This window comes from Dicentrarchus labrax, unplaced genomic scaffold, assembly GCF_905237075.1.
Source record: "Dicentrarchus labrax unplaced genomic scaffold, dlabrax2021, whole genome shotgun sequence".
Taxonomy (NCBI): Eukaryota; Metazoa; Chordata; class Actinopteri; family Moronidae; genus Dicentrarchus; species Dicentrarchus labrax.
The window spans coordinates 1,628,403-1,648,682 of NW_026136714.1; the positions used below are offsets into that span (position 1 = coordinate 1,628,403).

A 20,280-nucleotide genomic window follows, 5' to 3' on the forward strand; every position below is an offset into this window, starting at 1 on the left:
TAAAGTATGTCACAAATCTTTCCCCTTATATGTGGTTTCCCATTATGTAATAAATGTGTTGCGGTGTTGTCCGGTTATGTGTCTTAACATCCTTGAAGGTAGCCAAACCAAAAAGTGTGTTTGTTCCTGGAAAGTTACCGTCTGTCCTCGTAGATTGAAAAACACTGAGGAACACAATCGATACTTGCTGAAAAATAAAGAATTTTTGGAGTTACTTCCGCCTTGGTTTGCTCCTGCATGCTTCAGTGGAGGTGAGCGGGTGAGGAGACAGTCATGGATTATTAATCCCTTTTTTACCTGGTGCTCCTGCGTGCATCCACTTAGACAGCCACTATAGTCAGATCAATTGTGAATGCTGGAATAGGTAAATATTGACTGAGCAGACAGCTGTGCATGGATGCACTCGTCCTCCTCGTCAGAGTTGAATCTGCAGAGGTCTCAACATTTTCTCTCTATTTTCCAAACTGAGACACAGAAACATGAAGCTGAAGGGGTTTCACCTTGAGTTTCACGGGTTGTCTGGAATTCCAGGAGAATCTGAGAATTGTTAAATTGCATTACAGACCCGTGCATTCGTGTTTTAAAGGGTTAGACCATGTATTTGAATAAATTAGCTGCTTTCCTTTGCTCTGTGTCTTGATTTTTTCTGAGGCAATGAAGCCAAAACAGAAATCCTGATTACCCCTCTCCATTCTGTCACTTTTAATCATTGCTGCTTTAATTCATTTACTCAGTCACACATGTTTCGGAACAAAAAGCAGATAGCAGAAATGTTGCTTCTCCTCCCCTCTCCTTCTCCTCTCTTATCTCGCCTCTGCTTTGTTTTACTTTCATTTATTTTTTTCCTCTGCCTCCTTTCCTTTCCCCTCCTTTCCCCTCCTCTTATCTTCTTTCCCTCCCTTTTCCTTTCTTCTGTCCCCTGCTCTCTTTCCTCAGTTATCACTTGGTTGGAAGACTGACAATCTTGTTAGGAAACTTGCAGTAATTAAACATATGCGTTTGGCAATTGTCTATATAGTATGTATTGGTGACTTATCTGTGAAATTCTGTTTCTTGCATCTCATAAACATGACATAATTCACTTACTGTTTTTCCAACTCACACAGTCAGTGGCACAGTGCTACCCTCCCCCAGCTTATCAGCACATTAACAAGCCCTGTGCATCCGGTCCTCAACAGCTGTCTGTGTGCTTTATCACTGTCTGAATGTCCCATTAAGCTTTGCTTAATACTCTCTCATCAGCATGATAAACCTGTTATTGATGTCTATAGCCGGAGTCCAGGGACATACAAATTTGAGGTCGATTGAGAAAAAGACAAGCCACACCTGTCCGTTCCAGCAAAATGAACCTGTCATTCTCATAGAGTTTGATAAAGGTCATAGATAAAGTATTGTATCATCATCACACACCCTAGTGAAGGGTAATTAGAATACCTTTATAGTATAGGTTCAGGAAGTTGAGTGGCATGAAACTTACAATTTTTCTTTTTTGTTTTCCTCTTCTTAAAAGTCAGTGATAAGGCAGTTTGTCTGTGAGTTTTATTTAAAGGCAGCATTGTGGCAATAAATAAACTCCAGCTTCTGTATCAACAGGACGCCGTGTCAGTGAGCTCTTCAACCAGGGAGCCTAATCATTCATCTGTGTGACAAATAGGAGTTTTACATCCATTTTTAGTGCAGCGGTGTCTGCCATCTGGCAGCAGTGCTGGCATGAACGTCTCCCCTACTCCCTAAACTGCTCCATAAGTACGATAAGCACGTTGCCGATGGCTGGCCATCAGACTGGCTAAACGGTGGACATTTGCCTGCATAATTAACGATTGCATCTGTTTCCGATTGCACTGGGGTTCACCGGTGGTACTGTGGCCCCGCAGTGATGCGTTCACAAAGCCAAAGATGGGAACACAAATTATATCAGGGAAGTAATTACAAACCCTATGTAGCATCTCGATAGCAGCCTTGGCGGTGAAATGCATCTGGGGTAGGCTGCAGAGGATATAATCTGTGTTGTAGATCTTTGATCAGACTCTTTCATCGCATTATGCATTCGTCTTTTCTGAATTGTCTCATTTTACTTTCTTTTGCTGGCCACGGCTCTGTGATCTTTCAAATAAGTTGAAAGAAAACAGCATTCCACAAATAAATAAAAGAAGGCAACTGACGAAGAAGAGCCAAGGGCCAACACGGTCTGCTAAGAGTGTATTTGACAGTGTGTTTTCCTATTTGTGTAATAGCTCACGTGTGTGTGGTGGCATTTTTTTGCATTCGTGCATGTGTGTGTGTGTGACTGAATGAAGAGTATGTAAAAGGTGAAACAATAGTGTCACTCATGCCTTGCCTGGTCAGAAGTGAGATGGATGGCAGGTGCAGCACCTGAGAGCTGCTTTTCTCACACACTGTCAGCTTCCGTCTCCACAACCATCCATCTTCTCTGCCCCGGTGCCTCCCCCTGCCCACTGCCTCCTCAGGGCCCGCTAACCAAAGCCATGGACACTGGTTCCTGCTCCCAGCCACTCAGAGGAAAAACGCCTCTTCCAGTCACTAGGGATGCTTTATTTCTTTTTCTTTTTTTTTTTTTTTTTTTACACAAGGGAGGCTGGGAGAGAAAAAAGGGGCTCCAGATAAGTCTTCTTGTTACTGTCACTTTTCATTAGTTAAACTCGGCTCCACTCGGCTCAATACGCAGAGGTGTTTGATCACAGCAGGACATGTTTTTCAGAAGTCATTACTAGATTAACAGTCCGCTTAGGTTTGCTCATTAATACGCCGAGCATGCCATCCTGCCATCCTGCTTACCTCATTGATTATGCCGGATTAAAGTTTTTCCCCATTGAAAGCAAATGATCACATTGCACTTCCAATTCTCTACAGTCAGCAGTGTAATTATACACAGGACTAGGAGATGTGAGTCGGAGGAGGCAGCACTATGTAGAAGAAATCATATAGCAATTCTTTGATCAATACTCAATGTGTAATGCACAGGCGTGAGGAGTAATGGATTACATGTAACAGAAATATCTAATCAGGATACCAAAAAAAGGTAACTGTAATTCATTACAGTTGCAGGAAATTAAGGCATAATCAGAATATAGTAACCTTTGGTGAAATGGGGATTATTAACAGGATTACAATTTAAAATACATTTTACACTTTAGTCCTGATGAGTCTCACAACACTACTCTGGTCTCCAGCAAAGCTAATCCTACAGTTGGCAGTTCATTATCATGACCTCTAGTGAAAGAAATGTTTTCACCTTTATTTTCTCTTTAAAGCAGAAAAAGGGAACAACATCACAATACAGTGTACATTATGGCTTGCAGCTGTGAATATGGTCCGAAGGGTACTGTCTGAATATGTTTACTGAAGAGCATTTTTTTCTTTAAAAATACACTGAACAGATGCTTCTGATGCTCCATTATATTTTCTAAGGTTACATTGAGGGTTACAGTAACATTAATTCTTTGATATTTCTTTATTTCCTCTTTATTTGCATACTTGGTGTTGAGGTAATCAAGTTACTGATTACAGTATTTAACAGGATTACACTTTTAAAGTAACCTTCCTAACCTTGGTAATGCAATACGTGAGACTGGCTCTTTTTTGAGAAGGATGTGGCTCTGTGGCAACGTCAGTCCGATGTCTGGTTTCCTGGTCCACAGTGTGTTTATATGTTCGTGGGTGCTGGACACACACTGTTACAACTATTGGATGGATCGCAATTAAATCTGGCAGAGACATTTGTGGTTTCCAGAGGATGTATCCTAATTACTTTGGACTTTTCCTCTAAGAGTACCATGATTTTGAGGGAAATGTCTCAACAAAGCTTGGTTGCCATGGAATTGTAACTTTGGTGAGCCCTTGAAGGTCCAGTGTGTAACATTGAGGAGGATCTAGTGACAGAAATTCAATATAATATTCATAGGTATTCTTTCATTAGTGTATAATCACATGAATATAGGAATCGTTGGGTTTTTGTTACCTTACAATGAGCTGTTTTTATCTACAGAAAGCCATGTTCAACCACCATGTTTCTACAGTAGCCCAGAATGGACAAATCGAACACTGGCTCTAGACCGACAGACATCTTTTGAGTTTTTTGGTTTGTCTAATACACCGGTTTATGACTAAATATCTGCAAAACCAATGACCTTCCCTTCAGCCTCAGCTGTACTTGGTGTTTAGTGCTAATTAGCGAATGGCTAGTTTAAACAAAACGTGGGAAGGTGAAGAAAAAAGGGGAGTTTGAACATTTGGAAGATGTTATAAAGCACCAGCTCATGTAGGCTGGGGATACTGCACACAACAAACTGTCTACATCTTGGGAATTGTAATAGTCACAATCATAAACTGGATTTTTGACTGCATACTGTGTGGCAGTGTGACTGAAATTACAACAGTCAATTTAAAAATTGATCATACAAATAATAAACGCACTGTTTTCTTTCCAGCAGCCACCTTTCTTCTCGTTATCAGCTCATCTTTTTCTCTCTCCGAACCAGAGAGTTGTAGCGTCTTCACATCAAAACCGCATTGTATTTCTCTCTGCTCATTTAGGCCCAGTCTGAGTGTTTGTCCCCTGCATTGCTGGCTCTGCTGCCTCCTGGGAAACCTCTGACTGATAACAACAGACTGGCCACCCATCACTGCTAATTCACTCTAATGCACAGCCCACAGAGAAGCTACTTTCATTTAACACAGAGACTACGCAACACCTACAGTATTTGGCTTCTTTTTCGTGCTTTATTTGATGAGAACCACTCAGAGCCAGCAGTGATTTAATAAGTTGGAGTTTTAAATCTGTAAGTTCAGCATGTTTCCTGAGACACATCTACTGTATCAACCTCTGTGGTACAGAGAGGAGCTTAGAGGCTCAGCTACCTATTTTATAGTAAATAATATGGCCATTATGTGTGCACTGACTCTGAAACTGTGGCATTCAGCTGAGTGCAATCATGACCAACAGACTTGCAGGTTTTTCAATTCTCCAATCAGTCACAGCAGCAGATGATTTCACCTTTAGCCTCCTGCTCCCCGGGCCGATCGTGTGTCAGTCAGACAAATCGGCTGCTGTTGTGTGCAGCTGGAATGGAAACATTTAGTCTCCCAGGTCACGATCGCACAAGATTAAAACCACAATTGAAAAAGACACCGCTCAGTCATCCCTTTTTAATTGACCCTTCCTAAGTGCCGCCCCTTTTTGTTGAGCAAGCCTCGGTCAGAACTTTCTCCTTTCCTGTACTTAGATATGCTATGTGCTGGGCTCGTCTAGGTTGAAAAGACAACACATAAAGTAGTTAAAAGATAAGGGCAACATATATATAGTCACATCTTAAAGGTCCAGTGTGTAACATTTAGCAGGATCTATTGGTATGAATGGAACTTAATATTAGTTATATTATTACTACAACTTTCACTTTATTGACGCGCGGAGCAGCCTTCTTGGATTTTGAGGTTGGGGTTGGTGAGGTTCTTCCGACTTTTATAGTTGGAAATCAGACTTCAAGGGGCGTTCAAGGTTCAAATTTCTGACTGGGAACTCCAACTTCCCTGTTCAAAACAACAGGTCACGACTATTCCCCTGCAGGATGGCGAAGTCATGATTTAACCTTTTCTGCCTTTGATTGGCTTACCCTGACCTTCTCACCCTAACCAATCTCAGCCCTCGTACCTAAACAACCAACAAAGGCAACGAGTACTAACCAGCCAGACGCACGAGTCATGACTTCACCATCCTGGGGTAAAAAATGGTACAGAAAAAGGAGAACGTTGATCGTAAAAAGGAGGACCTTTCTATCTGTGGCCATTTTCTTTCCAGATTACATGTTGGATGTTCAGGAGTCACACATACATGCACACACAAATGCAAAATGTGCCCACAAAACTGCACCACAAATCCATAAAGATAATGCATGTTGGTGGACTGTTCTGTTTTATTATGCTGAACAGGAAGCAACGTCTCCTCTTCTTCTGTCTGGTTTAATAAGTCAAAACCCCTCAGCCCAAAGCAGGAGAAGTGCTCAGATTGCTGTTGCTCCTATCATAGATTACACCTCCCCAGAGACTCATAATGCGCTCAACACTTTGTTTATTTCAAGATTCAGAGATACACCACACAGCTTTGCATGCAGATGAAAACCGAAGAATTACACAAGGGTGTTGTTCTGAGCTATCCGAGACAACTTGTCTGAGCAACTGAGTGTTCAAGGAGTCTTATCAGAGCTTTGAGTATATAAAAGGAGCAGAGGGAGAAGAGTTGACCATATGGATTATTAATATGGTTGCAGCCAGAGAATAGGATTATTTGAGCATTTTTACATGTGTGCTTCCCTTACTTGATCTTTTAGAAGAATATCTCATTAACATTTGACCTACTGCAAGCTGCTTGTGCCGAGGGAAGCCCACTGGGAAGGTCTACACGTTCAGCTGCATAATGCTTTCAATTTACAAATTAGAGGACAAGAAAACTAATGATCCAGTTGTTCAGTTTAAATAATGAGTGCACATAAGGAGGAACAGAAAGAACATTGTTTTCTGTGCTGTTTAAAATGTACAGAGGGAGATTAGGGTGGAATACGGGTGGTAGGAGAGTAAATCACTGATTTGTTTTACATTTTCTTCCAGTTTGTATTTGATTAATTGTTCCCCTAAATCTAATAAACATCCAGCTTCATCACTATTCCATGTGTAATATCAAATATATGAGGATGCCTTCTTCTCCTGTATTTTTTTGACTGAATAAATTAAATGTATTCTGTATGAAAATCCACCACACACTGGGACTGGGAACGATCTATAACATCATCATTTGCCAAAAAGCAAATTTCAATTCTCAGATCAGAAAAATGTGTCTCAATATGTTTGGTTAATTGTTGACATTATAAACCACTTAAACTTTGGAAAAAATAACCCCAAATTCCACTGGTTCTTAATGCGGGATATTTCCCATTTACCACATTCCTGACCTTTTCCTTTTTGACTTTTCACAGAGCGACAGTAAAGAAAGGTGTGACCTTTCGAACAGCGACACCCAGTAACTCTTTACTGTGGGACATCACTCTGGATATGGGTGCAGATGGAGCCATCGCCGTAATTTGTCAGAGGAAGGCTCCAATACCTGGGAAAAGGCAAGTCTGTTCCCTTCATATATATGTCAGTGCATGCGTCTATGTTGCTGTCGCAGCATTTATCACATATTCATAGGCTCAAATTGCTATTGTTTGCATTGACAAATAACACTCCAAAGCTCCAAAGGGAATTTTTCATGTACTGTTTGTTGTTAAACGTGGCACCATTGTAATGTATATCCTGTACAGCGTATCAGCATTTGTCTGCACCTGTGGAGCAAAAGACAAACCATCTGTGCCGTGCAAGCCTGACAACAGCTTACTGCAGAAGCATACTGTGCTGTGTCCTGGGAGGACATCTCTTATACTCTCTAAACACAGGTTGGCTGCAGGTGCTCCTGTAAAGCTGCCCCCTTGTAAACAGCTATTGCTTTTTCCCCTTCATTGCCCACTTCTCCTCTGTGCTTTAATCATTTCTAAACATTTACCAGCTGCACACGCCCATGCATTCCTAGTATGCAGTAAAATATATTTTAACCTATGACTTAAAAGCTGCAAATAGCGAGGGGAAGTTATATAGCGAAACTGAGGTGAGCCATTTTCAAACATAACACTAAAACTATTTACAACAGATCTGCAGGTTCATACTCTCTTTGGGTTTCTAAGGAGTACTTAACTTGCCCTGTAGGCTCATTAAACGGGGCTACACCCTCTCCCCAGCAAGCAGCTTATCGCAGATGTCCTTTCAGGTTCAGTTGAGTGCAGCCAAACTCTCATTGAGCTGAGGGCCCATACCTCCTGAGATTACAGGACACCTTTTTACAAAAGGACACAGGACTCTCAAGCGCTGTTTTTCTTCTGTGATGGTTTCCTACCTTGCTGCTACAACAGTAGCCCCAAGTTAAACCTCGGTTCTTTTATATTACACAGCCGGGTTATACCCTCTTAAAAAATGTACTGCACCCAAAACAAGACACAGTCTAACCCACAGCCACAGTGGTGCTTTTAAGATGAATGCTAACATCAAAGTGGCAACACACTCACAATAACAACCCCTAACATAGATAGCAGGTATAATATTTAACATGTTGATGATGGCAGGAGGTCACTTTCTTTGTCCGTATGTTTGTCAAAGGTTTTATTACCACGAAGACCTTAGCTTAGCTACAAACCTACAGGTACTCTTTGGGTCACTGTAGTTTTGTAAAAACAATCTAAACAACTAACTTTCGATGGATTTTATAATTTATTTGATGAAACGTATAATGTTTAAACAATCTTGCTCGATAAAGGCATACCTCACCTTTAAGTCTGCAAGTATTTGGTTAGAAACCAAAGTTTTGAGTGGTTTTGACCCTGTGATCGCAGATAAAGAGGTTATCATCAGAGTTTCATCCTCTGGAGACCATGAGTGGATATAGATAGATATTTCAGAGTGCCAGTGTCATGCTGATCATCTAGGTCATCTAGGTGAGCTAATTTGTCTTCCTGGCTGTTTTGAAATAGGCTTATTCTATTTATGCTGTAATAGGACACTTCATTTTAATTCTTTTTTTTGTCATTCAAGCTTGCCAGTGCTCCCAAAAACTGATCCATTGAGATTGAACTCAAACAGTAAGATTATTTCGGCCTCTAGAGTGGCTCCAAGAAATGCTTGTAAAACTAAAGCTCTAATCTGTGTCTGAATGGCTGGCAGAGTTGGAAAATAGAGCATATGCAGCCAACTTTCCCTGGATGGAAACAGAAACTAATAAAAGTAGACACAGAATAACGTTTCTCAGTGAGCTTCAATATGACATAAATAAGATTAATTTACTCCCGTACAGGGATAAATGTCTTCCTGAAGCTAAACATGTGGGCTTGTCTGACTCTTCAGAGGTCATACAACAATAGACACAGCTTGCTTTAAACAGAGCCAGAACGTTGACCTTATCTGTGCTCGTCATTATTGATTTGACCTCATTAAGTTGTTTTCCCCATTCGGCGTGGATTATGACATTGTTTATGTCAACTTCTTTATGGGTTAACACATTCTTTCACGCAGTCATTTCCACTAATCCTCTCTAAAATGTCATGAAACTACCAGGACCCCTGCAGAGAGCGTCTACTGTCACAGCGCTGTAGGGATTCCTCTGACTTTTTGTCTTGCTGGCTTTAGTGGATACTAACAGTATTTGCTGTATCTGTACATTAAAGCTTCTTTTTTTATCCTCTGTTGCAGCAGCTTGGTTTGGATCTTAATATTAAAGCGCTGCTACTCACAGACACAGACTGCCGGCCGTAAACAAGCTGTCAAAGCGTCATTCCCCTGCAAGCTTCACAAGAATGACTGAGGGCGTAAATAAAGGCAGCATCCCCTATCTTATCTGAATATCTGTGTTAATGCATACTTAAGGGGATGTAGGCATGCTTATGTGAGTCAAGCATATCTTGTTTTGATATTTGACCAGAATGCTTTGATTATCTTTTAATCTCAAGTCTCTGAGCAATATGCTTATTATTATTATTCAGATTATTCAATTACACTAATTCTCTGTCTTACCGTTAATAAGTGCAGATATAAAGGAGCACTGGGTGATAGAGGATAGAGACGTTTGTTTGCTTTGTTGTTGAATCTGGAATTTAATGGAGGATTAACAAAATATGATTTAAAATTCCTCCAATTGTTGTTGCTTTAATGCAGAGAGGTGGCTGGTATGCAGGTCATTGTCATTCAGTAAACAGGACTTACTGTGTGCCGGCACAGCACTGACACAAATATTTATAACATGAACACACAGATTCACTGGGGGTGATAATGTCCACACGGGTATGTGCATGCTTATTGTATTTTTGCCCACCAATATATCTTTTCTATAGTTCAATAAAGTGCCAAGACATAACACAGGATACTAACTCGGGCCATGGGAGAAAATTGAATCCATGGCTAGGACACTCTGTTCTAGCTGGCATCACTGAAAGGCCATTATAAGTTACAAAGGCTTATACTCTGTTGTGTATGCAGGGCGATGCTGTCCTTGGACCACCTTTTATACAGTTCACATTTAACAGTGCCGGCAACTCAAGGGTAGGGCCAGCAGAGAGAAATTCTGCTCTATTCTTTTCTCGTTTTAGTTTGTGAAAATGCCTGGAGATGCAAAGGCCTCCACAAAGTTAAAAAGAAAAGGGGATTGGGTCTTGTCGCAAGTACTGGGATCACATCCCTCTCCTAAAAATCTCGACACTTTCTATCCACGGGGCCAAATACACTTCTCACTTTGAGTGTTTGAGCTGGGTATCTCCGAATTTCCTGTCTTTCAACAGTTTCCTAAATATGAAATAATAACAGATTTCTGAGTGGGACTGAATCAATACACGAGGGATGCTTGGTATGCTGGTAAAGGCAGCCTATATAATACATACTGCCTTTGCATTATATGATGCATTCTGACTATGAGGATGGCTCAGATCATACAGGCTGATAATGTGTCCATTCAGTTTTCTATTGTTTCACATAATGAAAGTACAGTTCTGGAGGATGATAGCCGTACACTCGCAGCCATGACGCAAAAAAAGTTTTAATGATTTACCAATGTTTTGACATGACTTGTCCTCTGCGAGGTATTCAAGGACAAAACTTTATTTTTTTCTATAATAGAATCATTTTTTCCTTTCACTAAGTTGTTGTTCCTCTATATCAAACATTTTTTCCTCCAATATTTCTGGAAACGTCCCTGTCCTCGAGGTCTCTCCAGGGCCTTGTCTGTCCTACATTAGACATGTCTGTCCTTATTGATATATATATACACATAGATGTTCTTTGACATAATGTATAACCATTTGATCATGGTTTTTGACAACATACAAATGTAACAGGACACTCCTCCCAATGATAGAGCATAACTGTCTCTTATCCTCTATTTAATGTCTGTTGAGCTGTTTTGTCCTTCACTGGAAAACCAGTTTTATTCATTTAACAAAAGCAATTGCTGAAACTGATTACATCGATTCAACTAAAACTAACTCAATTTTGTACATTAAAATAACATTCTTGATCAAGTAGCTTTAGTAATTTTAAGTGACACTGACCTAATTTTGAAAAGTTTGTACTGTGAAAACAAAAACTAGTTAAGTTCTTACTCAGGAATGTTTCTGGAATTTACAAAAAAGTAAATGTCACTTACCATTATGTTTAAAAGCTGCTACTCAAGAATCTTTTTAGCTTAAAAATTAGTTTGTATTACTTAAAAAAATGTATTAATTTAAATTTTTTGAGTTAAACTTATTGCATTACAGTGTTTGATGATCATTAGAGTGTTTTTCTGCATTGTGGCTATGAGTGTGCGACTATCTTCCTCCACACTGGTGTGCCTCCTTCTCACATTTGATGAAAAACATTTGGGTATTTTTAGCCAGTGATACATTTTGTGTACAAAGAGACGATGAGCCTGAAGGAAACTAGAGCACATGGGTTTCCATGCTAGAGGCATATTAGCACGCTGTTAGCACTGAGCTGTAAGCGCCTGCGTGCAGCCTCACAGAGCCACTAGCATGGCCTGCAGACTGTTTGTCGTGTTTAATGTTATTTATCAAATGAAATTTCCAACATTTAAATGCAAAGTATGTCCTCATCAGGGAAAATATACAACAAAATAAAAGCCCATTCGACGTGCTTTCTTTTGGGCTCAACTACCCATAGAGTTAGATCTACACTTGTTCTGTACTGAGAACAATGAGACACACACTCAAGTGCAGGATACACTGCGGTATAATCACTGCACCTTTATTCAGACATAATTATCTCTATAGGAAGACAGAATTACAGACCCCAATGGTGAAATAATCACGTTTAAGCATCAGTGGCTGAGATGGAAAGATTCCATCTTACTGGTGCTTAGAAGTTAAATCGCTCGTAAATGTGTCTTTTCTTACACCACATGATAATAACACAATGGAAAGCTGCAGTAACATCTATTTTACAGTATATTATGTCGCTGATTTGCATTTACATATCACCTTTGAGTTATTTTAAAGAAACCCTTTAGAAAAGCACGCAATTAGCTGTATCGGAATTACAGACAGGTATTTATGCTCATCTTTCTAACCAATCTGGCCTCCCATTCAGGCTCGAGAGCAGTCTGCTGGAGGTGCTTCAGATGGATTTTGAGGTGGAGGAGCTGAGCAGTCCTCTCGACAGTCAGGTGATCATATGGAAGCTGGAGCTGCCGTCTGTGTCTAAAGACGTAGCCAAGACCGAAGGAGCCATGAGGATCTACACTACGCAGAGAGACTTTGTTGGCCTGGCCCCTCTCGTGATGGTGAGTAAGCTGACAGCGTCCACGTCATTAAAACCGGCATTGACGTTACTGACAGCAGAGTTTCCAACAATGCCAACACTTGGACTGCATCCTTTGAGCGTTGGTGCATGAAAATATCATAAAATGCACTTTGCTCTGATCCATTCCTGTCTGGTTTGCATACGCATGAGGCTGGATATGCTTTGGATTGTTTAGCAAATGGGTTCTATTTTGAGCAGAGTGTGACCTTGTCTTGTTGACTGTCAGCTAGCTGATGTCTCTCTTCTGTGTTGTTCTGCTCTGTTCTGGCGTGCAATACGTGGTCATCCTCTCCTCCTAACAGCTGCTTCATGTGCAGCTATTCTGGTGCCGCAGGCCTCTTTATCATGCTACCTCTATAATTAATCCATGATATAATCTCCACTACGAAAGACGGAACATCACACAGAGTTTACACCGCTCTGAATTACAGTATTAAGCCTCAGTTATGTGTCACCGGGGTCAGTGACTTCTCTGTACACTAACGTTTGCAGGGACAATACATAATATTGATAATAAACTGTGAAACCAGAGTTCATTTGACTCAGACAATTGTTAAGACTGATGAAAAAAAATATTTTAGGTTAAAAAAGATTCTTGATTAAGCTGCTTTAACTAGTAATTTGAAGAGGCACAAACTTAGTTTTGTATGTTACAGAAATATTCCTGTGAACTTTAAGTATTTTGTTTACATATGACAAATAAAAAGGACAAAATTAAAACAATTACAATTACTAAAGCTACTTAATCAAGAATGGTTTTATTTTACTTAAAAATGTCAACATGATCAGTTGTCAACCATGTCAACTTTATTTATAAAGCGCCTCTCAAAACCAGAGTTACAACATTATAAAGTTAGAACAGGAATAACAATATAAAATGATAAAAACTACACAGGGAAAATGTGGTGTGATCTGTACAGGAAAGCTATCAACTGACTCTGGGTCTGCCAGAAGGCCTTGGTCAGTAGACCGAGGTCAGAGGACACAGTAACTCTGGTGGTGCCAGCTTTCTGGACCAGCTGGAGGGGAGAATCAGGGAATTGCAACAGTCAAGACGGGAGGAAACAAAATCATGAAAGGATAATAGGCCTTTGATTTGGCAAGTGGAAGAATCATGATTGGACCACTTCCTTTATATGACGCTCGCAGTTCATGTGTTGGTCAAAGAGAACACCTAGGATTTTTGAGGCTTGCTTAACATTTGCTGCTAAGGGACCAAAACACAGCTGAACCTTTGCTTTCAGGGGCCCTACAATACGGACTTCTGTTCTGTCATGGTTAAATGATGATGACGAACGTAATTTTAATTTTTTTTCTGTGTCTTAACATTTGTTCACCCACGTATAATTGATGAAATATGTAATTTATACATTTAAAAGTTAGGAACGGTCATACTTCAGGGCAGTATCTTACATATATTTCACAGTTCTCTCTGCTGCATTTCCATCATAATGGTGCCGAAGCGCTTGAAGTTACGAGGATCCGCTACAGAGTCCTGATTTGTGAATTTGACATGGTTCATCTCTCTTGTGGATTAGAAGCCGACCTCAGGCAGAGGGCCAAACATGAGGTGATTTGATGGTTGGCTCGGGGGGACATTAGCACTGACTGATCACTCTTAGCCTTGCTCTATGAACTCCAGCTAGTGCCACTGCTCAATACTTCTGCATAATGGCGAGAGCCTCACTGACACAGGCTTCAGATCTGTATGTTTTAACTATATTGTAACGACAATTTAAAAAAAAAATGAGGTTCTGTTATTTCAGCCTCATTTAAACCTGTTTTTACAGTCGAGGGACTCGTATCCATCTGCTTCATTTTCGTACTCTGAGTGGCCAAGTGTCTCTTCAAATTTGATTCGACTGATCACTCACAGAACTTGACCGGGCAGCGCTCCACTGCTCCCGTGCTAATTTACACACACGATATTGAATTATTTCAACTTCATTTAAAGCAGTGTGTTTCTACAGAGGAGGACACATATCCATCTGCTTCATTTTCATGCTTTGATTATCCATGCGTGCATACAAATGCATGTCTGTACAAACACTGCATTTATGCTGCATAACTTGCCCCTCATTCGCACATTTATGGAAGCCACCTACCATGCAAGTCGTCAGCTTAATCAATCAGGGCTCAGTGTCTCACTCAAGGACACTTTGACAGGGGGACCCAGGGATCGAGCAACCGACCCCGCTCCTCCTGCCACAGCTGTCCTATTCAATAATACACTGCACATTAAAGAGCAGGCTGTACTGTTTATGTGTAGAGATTGTTCTTAGTCCACGTCCATGGCTCTAGTTATGCGATCATGTTTGAACTGATATGACATCGCTCTGAGGGACATGCCTGTGCAGAGAAGTCCTGGATTAGTGGTGACCTGGCCATCACCCAGCCTTAACTCTGCTCCCTCCCTGGCTTCCCAAAGGGGGACCGGCCTTCTTGCTTCATCAGGACTGCTGAGTCACTGAGTCACACTTCATCGCCCCCATCTCTCCTACCTTCCTCCCACAGGGCTCCTGTCCCAAAAACCTTTTGCACTCCACAAAAACATCCGATAAATGTGGTTTTCCATTCTATAGGAGTAAGCAATATGTGGTGACTTTGGTTGATTTTTCTGGCCTCTGTGCAGGACACAGAGATCCTGAATACAGCTGTTCTGACTGGAAAGAAAGTGGTGATGCCTGTGAGGACAGTAGCCGTGGAAGAAGACGGAGTAGTCACTGATGTGTCTGACTACACAGACTGCAGCTCCAACGATGAAGATGTACTAAAGGTAACATTTACTCCTCTTGCTCCTTGTTATACACACCTCCACAAACTGTAGAGGGAATGGGGGCGGATCTAGGGAATTATTCATGTGGTGGCAAGAGGGTGGCAGAAATATCTGCTGATTCAATCGCAAACAATCACGTATATCAATATTTGCTTGGAAAAGCCCCCAAATGAAGCTATTTGAACTCCAACTTTACAATATTGTGGCACCTTGTGGAAAATATCTAAAGGTGGCATTAGAAATCAATACACATTCTTAGTGTAAAATATGGCCATAACAGATCATTAAATTATATGTGGTAATTTTACGTAACACATTATTTTTAAATTTGACGGCAAACTGGGGTGGCCAGGCCTCTCTAGATGCGTCCCTGAGAGGGAACAAAAAACCTCTGATACATCACTTTTAGTTTCTCTGGTTCCACAAACGTGCAAATATATTATTTTCGCTTAAAGCTATTTCATAATTGGAACACACGGACAATGAAAAGGTAGGAAATGAAAAAGCTCTCAATCTTTTACAAATATTTTTTCTTAACAGCTTTTTACTCAACCTTGGTCACTTCTGCTGCAGAGCTATTGTGTAAAAAACATTTAATCACTACTTGTAAATGGATACTTGAGAACAAAAAGGAGTTTAGCTGCAACAAATGGAGGAATGTGAGATGAGAGAATGTGGGGTATGAGTGGACTGTGGAGTAAAAAAAAAAAAGGTTCAGATGTGATGTAAGGACAGATGAGACAAATAAGTTGTACCAAAGTCACCTCTGCTCTCCTTTCTCTTTTCCACACGGTAGAACCAACTATTAGCTGGGCTCCGACAACATCACCCATCAATCACCCCGACAATGAACAGCCAGTGAGCCAAATCGCTCACACAAATGACCTCACAGTCTGCCACTGTGCTCCCGTCCCGTGACTTGTCCCTTTTTATCCTGTGAACCTGAGCACGGCTGACTGCCAAAAGCTGGCTTTGTTTACTGATGAAATTGAAAGTCAGGCCCCTTGCCCCTGAGGTCAGAGGCTGTGAATGTATTTACTCAAGGGTAAAGTGGAATTGTAAACAAAGAATAAACACATGCAGTCGACTGCAGCCCTCTAATACGTTTTTTTTTTTTTTTGCTGGTCAAATATGTCCCAAAGCAGGTTTAGCAAACAACATGTCTCAGCTAATACATAAATTATCTTCAGGATGTTGCTCTCTGAGGAGATTCACAGTACAGTATATACAGTAAGTGCACATGTATTAAGTGCAGATGGGTGTCGGTTATAAAAAAAAAAGGATTACATGAGGATGTCAAGAGGCTGGATGTGGCCTAAATCATTCTTTTCAACCCTGTAATGTAGCCGTCTTTGCCGTTGTTCTCAGCTTACTGTAGCTCTCAGTGTATTTGCTGACCAGAAAGCAGCTTCAGTCACAAATATTCCCTTTAATCTTCTTAGTCTAACAGCTTGACTCAGATATCTTTTCTCTTCTGGTGTGCCTGAAGAGTATCAAATCTGCTAGTGATAGATGGGGGAGGATTTATCTAGAATGGATAGCTCATGTGACAAAACAAAAGCCAAACAAAGTCTAATCTGCCGTGATGGAAAGGTTTTTCTAAATATGCATGAATGATGGGGAGACTTAAAATGTGAACAGGCGTTCATTCTGTCAGTTCAGGATTGAAGGATTGACACTTGAACGTTTTAAGCAGGGACATATTGTGCATATATGTCTACTTAGTTGATTAATCAGGACTTTTTATGGCGCGGCACAGCAATTTGACTAACTGATTTACATCAGGCCTGAACTCGGTGAAACACTTGAACTTATTTTGCCCCTTTCCAATTCAATTCAATTCAATTCAATTCAATTTTATTTGTATAGCGCCAATTCATAACAGAAGTTATCTCAGGACACTTTTCAAATAGAGCAGGTCTAGACCGAACTCTTTAACATTAATTACAGAGACCCAACAGTACCACCATGGCAAGCACTTGGCGACAAGGGCAAGGAAAAACTGCCTGTTAAAAGGCAGAAACCTAGGACAGATCCTCCGGCTCTAGGTGGGTGGTCGTCTGTCTCGACCAGTTGGGGTGGAGAGAGAGAGAGAGAGAGAGAGAGAGAGAGCGACAGACAGACAGACAGACAGACAGGTGCACAGCAACAAAGTATTGGCAATGGCAGTCAAGCAGGACCATGGCAGGAGGCTCCACCAGGATCCATGAGAACCTGCAAGACGAGAAAGCACAAGAACTCCGGGGAAGAAGTGGAGTTAGTAACATGCATTAAAGGGACATGAATGAGTGCAGAAAGAGAGAGGAAGAGAGTAGCTCAGTGCACCATGGGAAATCCCCGATAGTCTAGGCCTATAGCAGCATAACTAAGGGATGGTTCAGGACTCACCTGATCCAGCCCTAACTATAAGCTTTATCAAGAGGAATGTCTTAAGCCTACTCTTGAAAGTGGTGAGGGTGTCTGCCTCCCGAACCACAACTGGAAGCTGGTTCCACAGGAGAGGAGCTTGGTAACTGAAGGCTCTGGCTCCTGTTCTACTTTTAGAGACTATAGGAACCACAAGTAGCCCAGCATTCAGAGAACGTAGTGTTCTAGTGGGGTAATAGGGTACTATGAGCTCTTTAAGATATGAAGGGGCCTGACCATGAAGAGCTTTATAGGTGAGGAGGAGTATTTTAAATTCAATTCTACATTTTATAGGGAGCCAATGAGAGTAGCTAGTACAGGAGAGATGTGATCTCTTTTTCTAGTTCCTGTCAGTACTCGTGCTGCAGCGTTCTGAATTAATTGGAGCGTTTTAATGGACTTATTGGGGCAACCTGATAATAAAGAGTTGCAGTAATCCAGCCTTGAAGTAACAAATGCATGGATTAGTTTTTCTGCATCTGTCTGTGATAGTATGTGTCTAATTTTTCTAATATTACGTAATGAAAGAAGGCAGTCCTAGAGGTCTGCTTTATGTGGGAGTTAAATGACAAATCCTGATCAAGATAACTCCAAGATTCCTGACAGTGGTGCTAGAGGCCAAGTTAATGCCATCTAGAGTGACTATATCTTTAGACAATGAGTCTCTAAGGTTTTTGGGGCCAAGAACAAGAATTTCGGTTTTTCTGAGTTTAACATCAGAAAATTGCAGGTCATCCAGGATTTTATGTCCTTAAGACATGTTTGTAATTTAGATAATTGATTAATTTCATTGGGTTTGATTGATAGATATAACTGCGTATCATCTGCATAACAGTGAAAGTTAATGGAGTGATTCCTAATAATGTTGCCTAAGGGAGCATATATAAAGTAAATAGTATTGGTCCAAGTACGAACCTTGTGGAACTCCATGACTAACTTTAGTATTTATGGAGGATTCATCGTTAACATGTACAAACTGAGTACGATCTGATAAGTATGACTTAAACCAGGTTAGGGCAGTTCCTTTAATGCCAATTTGATGCTCAAGTCTCTGTAAAGAATATCATGGTAATGGTGTAAATGCAGCACTAAGATCTAATAATAAAGTACGAGAAGTCCATTGTCGAAGCAGTCGAAGGTCATTATTAACTTTAACCAGAGCTGTCTCTGTGCTATGATGAACTCTAAATCCTGACTGAAAATCCTCAAATAAACTATTGTTATGTGAAAGTCACACAACTCTTTGGCGACTACTTTCTCCAGAATCTTAGAGAGGAACGGGAGGTTAGAATGGTCTTAGTTGGCTAAAACCCCTGGGTAAGAGTGGACTTTTTAAGAAGGGGTTTAATTACAGCTACTTTAAAGGACTGTGGTACATATCCTGATAATAAAGAAAGATTAATCATTCCGTAGAAGTGCCATTAAGGGAACAACTTCTTTAAGCAGCGTAGTTGGGATCGGTCTAACAGACAGGTTGATGGCTTCGATGAAGAAATGATTGAAGTTAACTGATGAAGATCGATAGCAGAAAACAGTCTAAATATACATCTAAGTTTACATTGACAGAAGTCCCTGAACTTGAGAGCCACTGATAACTGTTGATGGCGTTGGTGATTATTTTTCTCTAATAGTAATAATTTTATTATAGAAGAAGCTCATGAAGTCATTGCTACTTAAGTTTATGGGGATATGTGGCTCGATAGAGCTGTGACTCTCTGTCGCCTGGCTACAGTGCTGAAGAGGAACCTGGGTTGTTCTTATTTTCTTCTATTAGTGCTGAGTAATAGGCTCCTCTGGCATTACGGAGGGCCTTTCTATAAATCTTAAGATCATCTTGCCAATTTGAGCGATATTCTGATAATTTGGAAGAGGCCATTTCCTTTCAGATTTCTAGCTATTTGTTTTAACTGGCGGGTTTGGTGGTTATACCAGGTGCTAGTCTCCTATGTTTTAATAATTTTTTTATAGGAGCGATAGAGTCTAATGTTGATCGTAGTGAGCCTGTGCACTATCGACAGATTATCATTTCGAGGGACTAAAGTTGTTATAGGACTCTGTTAATTTCGACATGGCATTGAATTAAACACTGAAGGAATCTCCTCCTTAAATTTAGCTACAGCACTGTCGATAGACATCTGCTGTAGGAGTTTTGCCTAATGGCTTATAATCTAATAGTATGAATTCAAAGTTACTAAATAATGGTCGATAGGAAAGGATTATGTGGGAAGACTATTAAATGTTCAATATCAATGCCATATGATAAAACAAGGTCAGAGTGTGATTAAAACAATGGTTGGTTTATTTACACTCTGACAGAAGCCAATTGAGTCTATTAATGATATAAATGCATTACTAAGGCTGTCATTGTCACATCCACATGAATATTAAAATCACCTACAATAATTACTTTATCTGATTTAAGGACTAAGCTTGATAGAAACTCTGAAAATTCAGATATAAAATAGAGTACGGTCCGGGCGCGGTACACTATAACAAATAGAACTGGCTGCGTGTTTTCCAGTTTGGGTGAGAAAGACTAAGAACAAGGCTTTCAAATGAATTATAATTTAGTTTAGGTTTAGGGTCCATTAAAACGCTCGAATCATATATAGCTGCTACTCCACCCCTCGGCCTGTGCCTCGAGGAATGTGAGTATTAATATGACTGGGGGGTGGATTCATTTAGGCTAACATACTCCTCGTGGGACAACCGGTCTC

At 40.6% G+C, this 20,280-nt stretch overlaps 1 protein-coding gene across 1 annotated transcript in view; it reads left to right on the forward strand.

The window, feature by feature from the left end:
• LOC127375620 (transmembrane protein 132D) overlaps window positions 1-20,280 on the forward strand; it is a 36,550-nt gene that overhangs the window by 10,665 nt on the left and 5,605 nt on the right. The window contains exons 3-5 of the mRNA XM_051421687.1: window positions 6,987-7,124; window positions 12,169-12,361; window positions 15,014-15,157. Of these exons, the coding sequence (XP_051277647.1) occupies window positions 6,987-7,124; window positions 12,169-12,361; window positions 15,014-15,157 (475 nt within the window). The remainder of the gene's footprint in view (window positions 1-6,986; window positions 7,125-12,168; window positions 12,362-15,013; window positions 15,158-20,280) is intronic.